General features: G+C 41.0%; 2 protein-coding genes across 2 annotated transcripts in view; both read left to right on the top strand.

Moving 5' to 3' along the window:
- Window positions 1–912: 912 nt before the first annotated feature.
- wee1 (WEE1 G2 checkpoint kinase) lies at window positions 913–7,271 on the top strand. The gene is made up of 10 exons (XM_023281948.3): window positions 913–1,889; window positions 2,542–2,756; window positions 3,168–3,234; window positions 3,668–3,840; window positions 4,240–4,508; window positions 4,716–4,805; window positions 4,922–5,007; window positions 5,106–5,276; window positions 5,728–5,873; window positions 6,059–7,271. The coding sequence occupies exons 1-10, from the start codon at window positions 1,401–1,403 to the stop codon at window positions 6,213–6,215; spliced, it is 1,863 nt and encodes a 620-aa protein (XP_023137716.1). The 5' UTR covers window positions 913–1,400; the 3' UTR covers window positions 6,216–7,271.
- Window positions 7,272–8,156: 885 nt separating this feature from the next.
- swap70b (switching B cell complex subunit SWAP70b) overlaps window positions 8,157–15,224 on the top strand; it is a 38,680-nt gene continuing 31,612 nt past the window's right edge. The window contains exons 1-2 of the mRNA XM_023281944.3: window positions 8,157–8,348; window positions 9,207–9,347. Coding sequence (XP_023137712.1) covers window positions 8,253–8,348; window positions 9,207–9,347 — 237 coding nt within the window. The 5' untranslated portion in view covers window positions 8,157–8,252. The remainder of the gene's footprint in view (window positions 8,349–9,206; window positions 9,348–15,224) is intronic.

The raw sequence follows: 15,224 nt of genomic DNA, 5'->3' as shown, positions 1-15,224 counted from the left end.
GAAGAATTTGTGATAGAAGTTAGCTGAGACAAAAAATAATTGTATAACATAACTAGGAATGACAGACATGACTATAAAACTGCAGAACAGTTAAAGCCTATACAGTAGATGATGCAAACGGTACTTCGGTGAAACTTGAAATGATCTGTCTTAAGCTGTTGGTCTTATCAAAAACCCCTGATAAGAGACTACATAAATTTATGAGATTATGTAATCTGTGAATTATCCACCATGGCTTGTAAATGTACGTTTTTTAAAAGCCCCCTAAACCTACATTTACGCAACCATAGTACAAGTCTAATTCAAGCCTCATATACTTGAAGCTCTCAGCTCTCACAAGGCAGATGTACGTTTTTACTTAACTAGATTTATAAGACAGCTATAGTGGCTTGTCTAATCTTAAGATTTTACATAAAATATATAATTACCTTATAAAATACAAGTGCAACAGGTAAAATAAGTATATACATCACTTGAAACAAATTCAAGAAAATCTACAAAATCACAATTATACTTGGATGCATCAGCAAAAAAACATAAAACGTGTTAATGCCATTAAATTGATTTTACTATATTTGCAACTTTTACTCAACTAATTTACTTCATTATTCAAATCAAAATGTTTAAGGTGAATGTTAACTTTAAAAAATGGTTTTGAAACTGCAGTTGATGATTTAAAGCTAACTGAGCGGCGTTTATATTCTGTTTTTGCTTTGATCTTTCTTATCTGGGCCTCTGATCATGCGCTAATAAAGGACGCTTTGTCTCGGGTTAATGTAATACTGTGACTTCAGCGTCGTTCGCGCCACATTGTTTCACTGCAGTGGATGACGTAACGCCTCCTGGATCCACTGTGGAACGCCCATCTTTCAAAAATCCTAAACGCGCTCTGATTGGCTGCTCACCGACACGTGATCAACGGTCGCGGGAAGTGCTTTGCCACGCGCGTGATAGGAAGCAGCCAGCTCTTGACTCATTCAAACTTTTTGTAAACATTACTCAGGTTTTATTGTGGCGAGACGTGTTTCTCAGTCGGTGAGACATCGAAACGGGAGGGACGGAGACTGAAACCGGACCGGACGAGGTACAGCTAGTGTTTGTTTGTAGTTACAGACCAACTACAGACGTTTTTCTCACGGTGAATACAAGCTAGTCCGGAGCCATTCCTCGACTTTGAATGGGCGTGTAGGAGTTAGCAAACAAGTTAACTTTTCTAGGATGTTAACGGAGATTTAGAGTAGTTAACGATAGTTTTTCAAAACTTTTTGTTCTATACCTTTGCTTCAAGGTAGTTATAAGTTGACTAGTTTTGCGAGAAACGCCACAATATCAGTAGTAGGGAACCAACCGCGTGTTTTTTTTTTTCCTCCGTCGACGAAGCCGGGGTTTAAATCCTGAAAATGTCGACCTATAGTCGCCATCGACACGGATCTCCTTCCCCCAAAACGCGGCCAATTCGTCAGAAATTACAGTTCACATCCAGCGATGGAGAGGACGACCCCATTGAGGACGTTAACAACAGCACCGGGGGAGAGTCTGGATTCACGGAGATGGACTCCCCGATGCCAGTGCGACGGGACACCGCAGACAAACGGCTGGAAGGCGGCAGCAGCCCCCTGAATCAGTCCGGCGGGGACGACGACGTGGAGCTTTGGGACGAGGAGGGTTTTGGATCCCCGTCTCACTTGCGGTCACCGAGCAGTGTTATCTTTGCTAACTGCTCACCATCACCGAGGAAAAGCCCTCGATTGTACGGAGGATCGCCGGAGCGTTCCTACGTCCAGGACGACGGGGAAGGATCCAGTTCCCCGATCCCAGACTGTCCCGACACACCTCCACACAAAACCTTCAGAAAACTCCGGCTTTTTGACACACCGCACACACCAAAGGTTAGTATTTTCGACAGATATAATCTTTCTGCACAAGCATTTGTTTATGAGCAGTGGATGCATTAATATGCGTCATGTTTGCAATGATCACTTTAGAGACTTAAATGATCAGATTCTGTGCACTTGCAAAAACACCTTAAGACATTTTGAGTGCAAATATCTCAAAGATTAACTTTGCACCAATATAGCATTGATTTGACCGTATCTGGTCAGATGTCAGGTGTTTAACTGCAAAGCAAATCGTGAATAAGAACCACCCCCCCTCCCTGAAACAAACAGATGTATTCAATTTTTTGAATTCTTGCAGATACTTTCTTTGCTGTGTCAGTTAACGACCCAGTGACCCACTTAGTGTACCACTGTACTGAATGCATAATGTTCCCACTGTAGTTAGTCAGCCAGATGATCTGGGAACCTGGAGTTTTATGTCTAGGCATGTCTTCATCAAGGATTACTGCATTACACAGCACTACGGTTTTAGCACGGAGATTTATCACAAGTCTTTACTTTAGAACTACCCTCATTACATATTGTTGTTGGCTTCTTTAAAGTATTTCTGTTGCTCAACTAGATTTTATCTTTTGTAATTTTCTCTCTCCATTCCTGCTGCTGCTGTCCGTAAATAACAAAGCTCTAAATCTGTCTTTTGCAGAGTTTGCTGTCCAGAGCCAGAGGCTCCGGCCCAGGATCCTCCAGCAGGAGAGTTGCCCTGTTCAAAAACGTGGAGCCCTCAGCAAAGTCAATCATAGACAGTGGCAGGAGACAGCAGACACCGCTGGTCAACTTTAACCCCTTCACTCCCGACTCCCTCCTCATCCAGTCGGCCACACAGCAGAGAAACAACAGGAAGAGGGCACACTGGAATGAGTATGTTCCTCACATGTTTTCTGTCTGTTACAAATATATACCTTTTTGAGTGTGATTACTTCTGGAAATTCCCCCTAAAATGTTACTACCTGATAAGATTGTAATACTCTCTGCATTCAGTATTTTGGTTACTGATCCCCACCTCAGGTTTCATTACAGTAATTTAAAACGTATTAGTCGCACATTGCAGAGCAGTGTTAAACATTTTTACCTGTTATCTGGCGTGTAGATCAAAGCTTTTGTTACAGTAACCGGATACGTTAAAGCCGTTGACCAAGACCAGGGGGTTTGGCTGGGAACCAAGACCTCATGGTTACTGGTGAACTCTGCCATGTGCTTGTGAATCCCCCAGTGCTGCCCCCTGCTGTACAGAATGCTAACCAACATCCTCTATTGTCTTTGATCTCTCAGCTCTTGTGGAGAAGATATGGAGGCAAGTGACGGTGAAGGAGAGGAAGAAGTCCTTCCACCATCTAAGGTAATTACATGTTCTTGGTATTTACATTAATTACACATACTAATGAATTTGCAGTTAAAGGTGTAACAGGAGGCTTCATTTTAAACTTTGCTTGAAATATTAAAAAGACTAAAGAGGTTTTCGTATAAATATACTATAAAGCCAAATAATTAGAATAAATTGCATCACAAATTACAGCAAGTAGGATAAGTAAATACGTTGCACAATGCTAGTTGTAATTGCAAGTAAGAAAGTGGAGAAGCCTGATTTACTATTCAGCTTCATTTCTTATGTAAATTAACTGAAAACTGTTTGCTGTGAAAACCTGTTGGTGTAAATTTTTATGCTGAATGGTAGTTGGGAAGAAACTGGACGACAAGTTTCGTTTTAGTTGAGAAGTGGATTTAAAGTATGTGTTTATATTAAATTTGGTTTGAAACTCTTTGGCCTTCAGAGGATCACCATGATGGAAAGCAACATGATGTCCCGATACGCCTCAGAGTTCCTCGAGCTGGAGAAAATAGGCTGCGGGGAGTTTGGCGCTGTGTTCAAGTGTGTGAAAAGACTTGACGGCTGCATCTACGCCATCAAGAGATCAAAGAAACCTCTAGCAGGTTCAGTAGATGAGTAAGTAAATAATTTGATTTGGATTTAATTGATAAAATTACGCAATTCCGTAGATTAGATTGATACTTGACTATTGATATCCAACACTTGATAAGTATCATAATATTTTGTTAACTGACTTAAAGGACATGTAATGTTGAAAAAGAACTACAGTTCAAACTTAATGGTACTATTGTGTTTGTAAAAAAGGCACGTTTCAAGATTTGTACATGATGCTTTTGATTAGAACTTAATATTATACTATTAGGCATCCAAAGCCCCCCATAGTGTTCCTTGAATGTCTGAATAGACAGGATAAGAGCTGTTTACCGAGGCTTGAGGGGTCCCTACTACAAAAAAAACTACAAAGCCCGTCTGAGACATGTCTTAATTAAAACGGTCTGTTTCCTGCCTTCACAGGCAAAATGCCTTACGGGAGGTGTACGCCCACGCTGTGCTGGGCCAGCATCCCCACGTGGTGCGGTACTACTCAGCCTGGGCCGAGGACGACCACATGCTCATCCAGAACGAGTACTGCAACGGCGGCACGCTGTCAGACGTAATCACAGAGAACTACAGGCGGCTCAGCTACCTGTCGGAGCTGGAGCTGAAAGATCTGTTGCTGCAAGTCACACGGGGACTCAAGTACATCCACTCGACCTGTCTGGTGCACATGGACATCAAGCCCAGTGAGTACTTGTGTGAATTTGTAACAATACATTATTTTTATTTTAAAGGCAGGAGTCAAACTCATTTAGTCAGCTTTGATCATGCATTGTAGCATTTTGGATATTGCTCCTTTTTGAAGGGAAACATTTTTACCATTTTAACGATGTATTGAACATTAATGTTTACTTGTCAGAAACTAATCTAAGTGTAAATTAAAATTTATACAGGCAACATCTTTATTTCACGGAAATCTGTTGCAAGCTGGGATGAATGTGATGAGGACGATGGACTGACAACTAGTATTGTATACAAAATCGGTAAGTTGCTTCCACAGTTGACTGGCAACACCCTGTAATCTTATCATTTATCCATTTTATGTTGCTTATGCTCATCCTCACATTCGTAATCTGTACTCTTGGTGTTCCCTCTTCAGGTGATCTTGGTCATGTGACAAGAGTGAACAATCCACAGGTGGAGGAGGGTGACAGCAGATATCTGGCCAATGAAGTTTTACAAGAGGTTTGTAACCCTTCCTAAAATAAAAGGCTTTTACTTCTGAATCCGTACAGCTTCAAACAGCCTTTAATCTTTCGTTGTTGTTCTCATGTTCTCTTTAGGACTACAGTAACTTGACAAAGGCAGACATCTTTGCTTTGGCTCTAACTGTTGTCAGTGCCTCTGGGGCCGAACCTCTACCCACTAACGGAGACAAATGGCATGAGATCCGACAAGGCAAACTCCCCGCCATTCCTCAAGTGCTTTCTCCAGAGTTCCTCAGTCTTCTTAAGGTAACTGTCAGCAAAACTTTTCATAGATAGATAGATAGATATAGATATATTTTTTAATATAAATATGACTTTGTGGATTTAGTTTTTGTAATACCCTTGCTTGTTTCCCTGTCAGAGCCTGGCAAATTATTTTCTGAATGAATTGGATGAATGCCTAAAAATGTCTCTTGTTAAAAGGATCATCTACTATATATTCTTAGTCATACACACAACTCTTACCAATGTTTTGGGTTGTCTGAGTCTTGTATTGTAGTAATATAAAATAGTAAGCTAAATAAATTTTTTTGACTGCTGAGAAAGGACTTCAGTTTTTTTTTCAATTCACTTTTTTTGCATTTTATTTGCCAAGCAAAAATTCAAGGAAGAACAGCATACTGTCGTAAAAATAATGATAATAGCATTTATCATCATGTTTTGTTGAAAGATGACTTTGTGCTTTTTGTTTTTTCAGCTGATGATCCACCCTGACCCAACCAGACGACCATCAACCTCGGACCTCATCAAACACCCGGTGCTTCTGACTGCTGCCAGGATGAGTGCAGACCAGCTTAGAGTTGAGCTTAATGCAGAGAAGTTCAAAAACGCCCTGCTTCAAAAGTGAGTGCAGCTCAAAATCTTGTTCAGTCATTTGTGTTCTGATGAGCCTGCCTGTTTAGGAAAGTCGGAACAGTAGCAGGAAAGATGTCCGTTGACAGTTTTGAGAGTTTGTTGTTTTAGCACAAAAACTATCCTGGGTTGTCTGGTCTCATTAATAATTAACTTCTCTACTTTGTCTTCCTCAGAGAGCTGAAGAAGGCCCAGCTGGCCAGAGCGGCAGCAGAGGAGAAGGTTTTGTCCACCGACAGGATCCTGACCCGCTCCACAGTTCAGTCCAACCCCAGAACATCGAGGCTCATTGGAAAGAAGATGAATCGGTCGGTCAGCCTCACAATCTACTGAGACTTCACTCCGTCTCCACAGGAAGTGAAACACAAAGGCTCACGGACCTTTTAATCAGACCCGTTCAGTTGAAATGGTCTCTTTAGCTTTTCTTTTGAAGGAGAACTCTGTCATCTGTGGTGTTGGGCTCTTCTGCCCAATAAAGCTGTAGACTGTTGCCACACCGAACTGGAACTCATCTCAGTTGACTGTCATTGCCAATGTAGTTCAGCCCTTTCACTGACGGGCTTTCTCCTTGGAAAACAAACTTATTCTTTAAAGGTAGTTGCTGTACCTTTTCCACTCAGTCATTCCTTAAGTTTGCATAGACGTCAGGCTCTCTCTCCGTCTCTGTCCTTGCACTTCCCTCGACAAAGCCGAAGCCTGGTGGCAGCGGATCAAAGCCGCAGTGAAGCTCTCTTCAGTGTGAATGTACTTGCCGTAGCCGTGCGCACCTTACTGCCTGTCAAATGCCTGATGCTGGGTACCAGAGGGTCTGAGAACTGACGATTTCTGTGTCTGTCATGGAGCACTTTGGAGGCAACACGTGGAACTTGCCACATTGTTTTAAAAGACAAAAAAAAGGAGAAGAAACCTGCTGCTATTGATGTTTTGTGTGTATCGGGGTTGGTCAGTTTTGGGATGGATCATTCTGAAGGTCATTGGCTCGTCATTTTTTTTCTCGTAGCAGGAGTCCATTTAATGCCAGGTTTTTATTTTTCTGGACAGATGGAAAATGGATAATGCCATTTGAGGAAAATCATCCAATTAGTTTGAAGCACCAAAACTAGTGAGCTAACTCCTAATCAGTGAGGTTAGAATTGATCCAGTATTTTGAACTGTTGATCAGTGCTGCCAACCCTACCTGTAGCATTAGAGCAATCATTGTCCTGTTCTTTGGATTCTCATGTGTTCTGTTAGTTTGTATTTCTTTGGCTGTCATTCTCACAAATCTCATCTTTGACTGTTTAGACAAGCATTCCTCATCCTTCTGTTCTTGTAACCCCTAACACAAAAGAAAAGTTTTCTGTTTTTGTAACATGTACATATGTTCTTGAAATAAATTCTCACCATCTACCCTTTGTCCTGTGTTCAGTTTGATGTTTTATGGGAAAGAAAAATGTCCCCTAATTAATGGAACTGATGGACTGGCCAAGTCAAAGTCCAGAATTGATTCCTATATAACAGATCTAGGATTTATTGGATTCAAATGTGTGTGTTATTGGTGATGTGTGTGTTACTGCTGATGTGTGTGTTATTCTGACTGGTGTGTGTTATTGCTGATGTGTCTGTTATTGCTGCTGATGTGTGTGTTATTGGTTCTGTGCGTGTTATTCTGACTGATGTGTGTGTTACTGCTGATGTGTGTTATTCTGACTGATGTGTGTGTTACTGCTGATGTGTGTGTTATTGCTGATGTGTGTTATTCTGACTGATGCGTGTGTTATTGATGATGTGTGTTATTCTGACTGATGTGTGTGTTATTGCTGCTGATATGTGTTATTGCTGATGTGTGTTATTCTGACTGATGTGTGTGTTATTGCTGCTGATGTGTGTTATTGCTGCTGATGTGTGTTATTGCTGATGTGTGTGTTATTCTGACTGGTGTGTGTTATTGCTGATGTGTGTTATTCTGACTGATGTGTGTGTTATTGCTGCTGGTGTGTGTTATTGCTGATGTGTGTGTTATTCTGACTGGTGTGTGTTATTGCTGATGTGTGTTATTGCTGCTGATGTGTGTTATTGCTGATGTGTGTGTTATTCTGACTGGTGTGTGTTATTGCTGATGTGTGTTATTCTGACTGATGTGTGATGTGTGTGTTATTGCTGCTGATGTGTGTGTTATTGCTGCTGATGTGTGTTGTCCTCGCTGAGTGGTGCTGCAGCTCTTCTCTCTTCATCATGATGCCAAACACGCAGCTCCGAGTGTGTGACAGTGCCCCATGTGACTTTTCCTCATTGTGTCCAGCAGAGACTGTTGAACACAGCGAGAGGGGAAGAGTGAGACAACCATCCGGAGAGGAGAGAAAAAGAAAAAGCGAGCGATAAATCAGCACTATGGCGCTGCGGGACGAACTTTTAAAGTCTATCTGGTACGCGTTCACTGCTTTGGATGTGGACAAAAGCGGGAAAGTGTCCAAATCCCAGCTGAAGGTAGGCTGCTCGCGTTAGTCCACTCGTTATTTCGGGGTGAATGAGCCGCTTTTGGCCTCAGCCCGGTTTATCTGTTGGTAAAACATGTTGGTTTTTCATGCTGAAAGCGCTTCTTCCTCGTCTGTCGTTCGTGGAAAAACACAAGTGCGCTTCTTTGTGCCAGCAGCAGAGACGCACCTGTTGATAGTCTGTACACTGATTGACTGGAGGGGAATCTCACAGTGAACTGGGGCAGGTTTGGATAGAAAAACATCCCAAATACACGTAGAAACTACTGCAGAAGTGTCCAGTGATTATAACAGATCCCAAAAAGGCATTAATGTAGATGAAAGTCATGTTAACTCACTTCAGTGCTAAATGCACTGTTTATCAGTGGAAGAATACAAGCCAAACCACAGCCTAAAGTTAACTTCCTACTGCTGCAACACAGTCTGTTTGACTAACCTTGTTCAGCACTTTCACAAAATACATTACACCAGCAATAGTTGAAGCAGGCAAAAATGTCTCTTAACTGGAGAATTTGATAAACAAACTAACTCCGGACTCCTACCGGAATCTATCGAAGGATGTCTGAATATTGTCTTTACAGAAGCATTTAGAATTTCAGGATCTTGTTCTTTTGTTGGTGGGTAGGTCAATATTCAGTCTCCTGACAGCTTGAGACCTTCTCAAAAACAGCTGCATTTAAAAAGAACATTCAAAAAAGGGAGAACTTTTGGTCACTAAGGCAAACTTCCTATTAAAAGTCTCCAAACCTAGAATATATCCATGGAGAGGTTCTCAGATTCAGCTCATGTTATCAGTTCCATGTAATCAATAATAATTATTATTTGTTTTTTTTTTGGCCCATGATTCCAGGTTCTGTCCCACAACTTATGTACTGTCATGAAGATTCCACATGATCCGGTTGCGCTGGAGGAGCACTTTAAGGATGATGACGAGGGCCCCGTCTCCAACCAGGGATACATGCCGTACCTGAACAAGTTCATCCTGGATAAGGTCAGTCAGCAGCAATGCTTTTCACTGCAGTAACACATGGGTGCAGCTAGTATAAGACATTAATGTGGTGTTTGAATCCAAAACAAGAGTACAGGCAAGTCTGGCCTTTCTCTGCATGTCCTCAACACGTTTGTGAAGTTTTCTTCTGTGGTTCTGCTCCTGAAAAACTCATACAAGTTTAAATCTACGCACAGATGAGTGACAGTAAACTGATGGTTAATTCTGTTAGAGAGGAAACAATAATGGTCGGTGATTTGACTCTGAGTCACCAGTCTGTGCTGTGACTCTTCAACTCTTAGTATGGAAAAATTCTATGGCGGAAAAAATATGTAGCATCGAGTACAAGCTGTCCAGTTTCAGAGTGGTTGACTCAAAAGGACTCCTGTGTCCAGTGTCCTCTGACTGTCCAGCTGATAAAAATGTTGATGTGCTCATAGCAAAAAAGCTTTACCAGCAACAGTGCAAGTGTTCTGTAGGCTACACACAGGAAACCCTAAACATCTGATTCCTGCAGCTTGTTGAGACTTGGGAGAAAGTCCATGATGCAAACATTACTATTATGGTAAAAGTTATCATCATTCTTTGGGGCTTCAGTGGACTTTTCTTTGGTTCTTGAAGATGTTTCACTTTCATCCAAGAAGCTTCCTCACCTGCCAGTTCAAAGCGTTGAAGCCTTGTATGAGAGGAGTGATATCTTTGAGAAGTGTAGATGCCTTCTACTGAGGTGCCCAGCATTATTATGACCTGTATACAGTAAAAAAAAAAAAAATCACTGTTTCATTACTTTTTCTTCTGCTTTTGTTGTCTCAAACCACTTCACAATAGGCTTACCTCATTCAGGACCACATACTGTACATGAAAATGCACAATTGGTTGCAACAATAACTGCAGTATGAAAGCCATTAGTTGTTTTGTCATATCGTTTATGTTTAACCTTCTGAACCCAGAGCAGCTTCTGAGTTTTTTTTGCTCGCGTCAAATTTCTACTCACTGTGGTCTCATTTTTCACTGCAATATTGAGTCCTGCTCTTCTATGGAAACAGCACAACCATGACTGGAAACAGAGAGTACTGAAAATATCTTCTGTTCAGTATGACAAAGTTATAATGTCATAAATCATCAAAAGAAAAATTCTAATAAAATAGCCCTAATTAGCCTCTTAATTTTTGGTCATGTGACTGTTGGTTGGAGCTGGGTCACTAATGGCTTTACAGCTGAGAAGCGCAGAAGTTTTAGTTTTTTTTTTTATTTTACTAAATCTGGTTGGTGCATACAGTTTATTACTCCGCCTAGGAGGTGGAGCCTTGGTAGAGTTATGTGACGATCGGTGTACGTTTGTCTGTCTGTCTGTGCGCAACATTACTCAAAAATAGACTCGGACTAGAATCAGATTTGGATGAAATCTTCAGGGACGGTCAGAAATGACACAAGGACCAACTGATTAGATTTTGGCAGTGAAGCGGCTTGAAGATTTGCTATAGATTTCTGTATCATTGCAAGATAGCAGCATGGCATCACTGTAACTATGACTACTAAGTTTGGCCATCACATGATTGCAATTCTACTACAAATCCACCATTGCGGACTGATCAGGACTTATCCATCGGAAATCATACAAAGAACAATTGATTAAATTGTGGGGTTGTTTCCGAGTCCCATCAATTCCCACCACCCGCTACAGATTTAGGTCACGTGATTCAGTATCCGCATATAATGTACACATGCATAACACACGCCTGTGCTCAACGCAACGTCATTTTGTTTGTGGGTACATCTAAATTAAATGACCACATTCTATAGTGCCCTTATTTTTGCCCCAATTTTTTTCAAGATTTCAGCCGTTGGAAATGATACAACGACTGAGCAGCCTTGGCGGAGTGCTGCGCTCTCTGAATGCTTTTCTTGATTCTAAATGAGAAAATGTGGGATTTTGAGAAAATGCGAAAATTCTGAGATTTGGTTTAGTTTTCCAGTGGAACATCACGTCACAGGTAATTAGTTGACGGTATAAAAACAGCAATTGTCTCTGTTTATGCAGTTTCTGATTCAGATAAATAGTGTCATTTGGCTGTATTTTTAAAGTAAACATCCCTTTAGTTGTGTTTGGGTTTTCAGAGGGTCACATCCTATGCAGCAAATCTGAGTTAAAGTCACTGCTGTCAAACTATTTTATTAGACCATAGAGGCCCATTGATTGAACATATAGTGTTGGTACATTGTGCTGGTGTCACACTTTTGTGTCCATCAGTCATTGCGCTGTGCTGAGCTCAGACAGTGACACAAAACCAGATATTGAATGCTGACTAAGCTCATTCAGCGCCGTCTGTCCCTCTGTGATGACGTCACAGCATGAATGGAGCGCTGGCGATTGTTTGGCTGGGCGTCCTGACAAAACGCCTTTCCTTTTGTGATGAGCTGCTGGCTGTTTGGGATTCTTCGTATACAACGTCACAACGACGAATCAGTAGGTGCTGATTGGTTGTTGCCATGACTAAGGTGTGTAACTCTGTCGCGTCAGAAGTAAACTCTTCTAAAGGTCACGTGTCTGTTTTCATTGAGTTTCTGAAAAATGTAGTCTGTTATTGGTATTTCTACATGCGTTGCGTTTTATTTTTCCATGTTTCTATGTGTTTGCCAACCATATTCCCTCACAGGAAATTTACTTGTCACATTCACAGTTTCTATTTTGTGATAATTTTACAAGTGTGCCACATATAGATTATAGGATCTGTTTTTTTAAAGTTTTAAAGATTATTACAAGTCATGTTTCAATTACGCATTATTCAAGATCCATTGGCTATTGCCCTCTTTGCATTCTGCCTTTAGAAGGATTTGTTATTTTGCCTGTCACATTAACAGTTCCTATTTTCAGATCATTTTGCAAGCAGTGTGCCACCTAAAAAAATCATAAAATCCAACAAAGAGTCTAAAATCACAAGCTCTGACTGTCTGGCTGCTGAGTTATCAGTAATGTGGCCAGTGTGAAATGAAAATACAATTGTGTGAACATTCAATTTGCGATTTCATTTAAAGCAATGAATCATTTTGAAGACAAAAGAGGCAAACTGTGTTACTTTGAATTGAATAATGCATAATTAATATATTTCTGTTACTAATCTATACAACTTTATAAAAATTATCAATAAATTAACTGATTATAGTTTGTATAGTGTAAAAGTGTGGTCCACTTCATGCTCCTTAGTGTCAAATGTCTCATCTATGGTTGCAAATTACTATTATTTTCATGTTTTTCTATACAAACAATCTAATCAGTTAATATATAGTGGCAGTTAATTGTCTGTTGGCTAACTGTTGCAGATATAAAGGTTGGATGAGCTGTAGTTTGGGAAGTCTGATTCTCTTGGTTTGTCTTCCTGATCTGTTTTTCTGCGCGTTGCTGTAAAGTCGATGTCTGAAGTGATTTATTCCCACACTGGTGTCAACATCTCTGTGATAAAACTGCTCCAATACCAAGTCTCTCTGTTCCCTCTGAGAGATCTTAACGTTGTTGAGTTTTTTTTTCACTGTGGGAGGGAACTTGTAGCAAGCAGCTGCTGCCAACTGTTGTGAAAATTTTATTCTCAGGGTCAGTGCTGAAGCTTTTTTTATACCACAAATGATTAGGAAGTTATTTTCTGTTTGGCTTCTGGTTGCAAGAGTCAGCAACTTCTTAGTGACTTTGGGAATTGTTTTTTTAAATGGAATTTTTTAGTGTTACCTCATTAGTTCCTTGTTCCACCTTTTTCATCACTAGATGATTGAAAGAAAGTTGTAAAACTCGTTCAACAGCCAGTGGCACAGAATCAGCCTGTGTGTGATGCAGTGACACACATTTTGACTCACACACAGCTTTAAGGTTTATTTTGCACTGTCTGAAAGAAACGGATATGTCCTGTAAAACTTTTGGTATTTTTGTGCATTTCTATATACATTTTCCCCAAATCTGACCTGACATGTTCTGGAATTTTGAATGCTTCATTAGTGTATAAAATAAAATGTGTGTCCTGGATCTAACTTTAGCAGCACCGCATGGGTTGTAATGACTGACTGAGTTATTTTGTGACATTTAAGGCCCCACTTTGTTTAACAGGGACGTGTTTCTTTAAGAAAATGTAAATTCTGGATTTACGTTCAGGAAACGAGACATGACGTCATGGGTGGGCATTACGTCCTTCAGTTCTCACACACACGCACGCACACACACACACACACACACACACACACACACGTACGTCTATGTACTTTTCCACACACAACCTTATCCCCCACACATCCACTGAAGTGGAGGTGATCGGGCTGAGAGATGGAGGGCGTTGGTCAAAGCATTCAGCTGCTCTCACTCTTGAGGAAACTCCACCCGGCCACACGAGGAAACTGTGTGTGTGTGTAAAAACTCAAAGAGCAGGACATCAAGAATCCTATTTTACAAACGAACAGAGTTTCTAGTCAGGAAAAACTTCAAAGTGTGTGTGTGTGTGTGTGTGTGTGTGTGTGTGTGTGTGTGTGTGTGTGTGTGTGTGTGTGTGTGTGTGTGTGTGTGTGTGTGTGTGTGTGTGTGTGTGTGTGTGTGTGTGTGTGTGTGTGTGTGTGTGTGTGTGTGTGTGTGTGCGTGTGTGTGTGGTGTATTTATACTACAGGTAGGAAGTAGAAATAGATGGAGGGTGTGCATCATCCTCACTGACTCACTCCACTTGTTGGCAACAATGCAGCAGAAAATAAATGCAGCCCAATGACATTTTATCTTATCAGAGAACACAGACTGCTACAGATGTGTCAGCGTGGTGTGTTGTTGAGCTCACTCACCTGACGCTGAAAGAGTTTGCATCGCTGACTTTGCAGCAGACACAGAGGTGAGGTTGAGGCTCAGCACTTTGTGGTTTGATGGAGCGTTGCACTCAACAGAAACAAGTGATCCTCTGTGACGCTGAAATACCCTGAGTGTGTGTGTGTCTAAGAGAGAAGACTGAGTTTACATTCCTCCTCGTCAAACCCAGAACAATACTCACACAGCCATGCAGTAGGTGCAGTGAAAGTGTTATTACTCCCCCAAGGAATGCGGCGGAATTATGTGATGATCGGCGTACATTTGTCTGTTTGTCTGTCTTTCTGTTAGCGATATTACTCAAAAACGGAATAATGGATTTGGATGAAATTTTCAGGGAAGGTCAGAAATGACACAAAGACGAAGTGATTTGATTTTAGAGGTGATGCGGCTTATAGTCTGGATCCACGGATTTGTTAAAAACTTCTGCATCATCGCGAGATAGCGGCACGGTGTCACTGTAACTATGACTATAAGTGAACACTACGTCAGCTGCCTGTTGACCATCACATGATTGCAATTCTACTACAAATCCACCGCTGCGGACGTATCAGGACTTATCCATTGTTAATCATACGACTGAGCAGCCTCGGCATAGTACTGCGCTGTCTGAGTGCTTTTCTTGTTGGTAGCTGTAATCACTCTGGTTTTTTCCTCATTTAGTGCAGCTGAAATAAGCCTGAGTGAGCCTAAATAGGCAGGTGCGTTAGGACAGCGTTTCTATGCTAAACTGCTATATACTGATGCCAGCCATGTTTTCATGACACATTTTTATGCGCAGATATCACATTAGAAAAAGTTACTGAAAAATGCAAATTGTGAAAAAACCTCAAACTCAGCAGAAACATATTTTTTTGCTAGTATGAGGTGTTTAGATTTTTTTTCTTTTGTTCAGGACAGCATGAAACATGTCCAATACCAGCTGACATGACAGAATAATTTCAACCTGTAGTAGATGGTTAAAGTTTTTTTTTGATTCTTCTTCACACTTTTTCATCAACGGATTTGTGTCTGACTTCTTCTATTCTTTTTATCACATTTATGTCTAACATAGT

The sequence above is a fragment of the Amphiprion ocellaris genome, chromosome 3, assembly GCF_022539595.1.
Source record: "Amphiprion ocellaris isolate individual 3 ecotype Okinawa chromosome 3, ASM2253959v1, whole genome shotgun sequence".
Classification (NCBI taxonomy): Eukaryota; Metazoa; Chordata; class Actinopteri; family Pomacentridae; genus Amphiprion; species Amphiprion ocellaris.
The sequence above is the reverse complement of the archived record's forward strand: the minus strand, read 5'-3'. Positions and strand labels throughout refer to the sequence as shown.

Coding starts and splice junctions, on each gene's coding strand:
- wee1 (XM_023281948.3), top strand. CDS start 1,401: ATGTCGACCTATAGTCGCCATCGACACGGATCTCCTTCCCCCAAAACG. Junction 1,890..2,541: donor ACACACCGCACACACCAAAG/GTTAGTATTTTC, acceptor TGTCTTTTGCAG/AGTTTGCTGTCCAGAGCCAG. Junction 5,874..6,058: donor AAAAACGCCCTGCTTCAAAA/GTGAGTGCAGCT, acceptor TGTCTTCCTCAG/AGAGCTGAAGAAGGCCCAGC.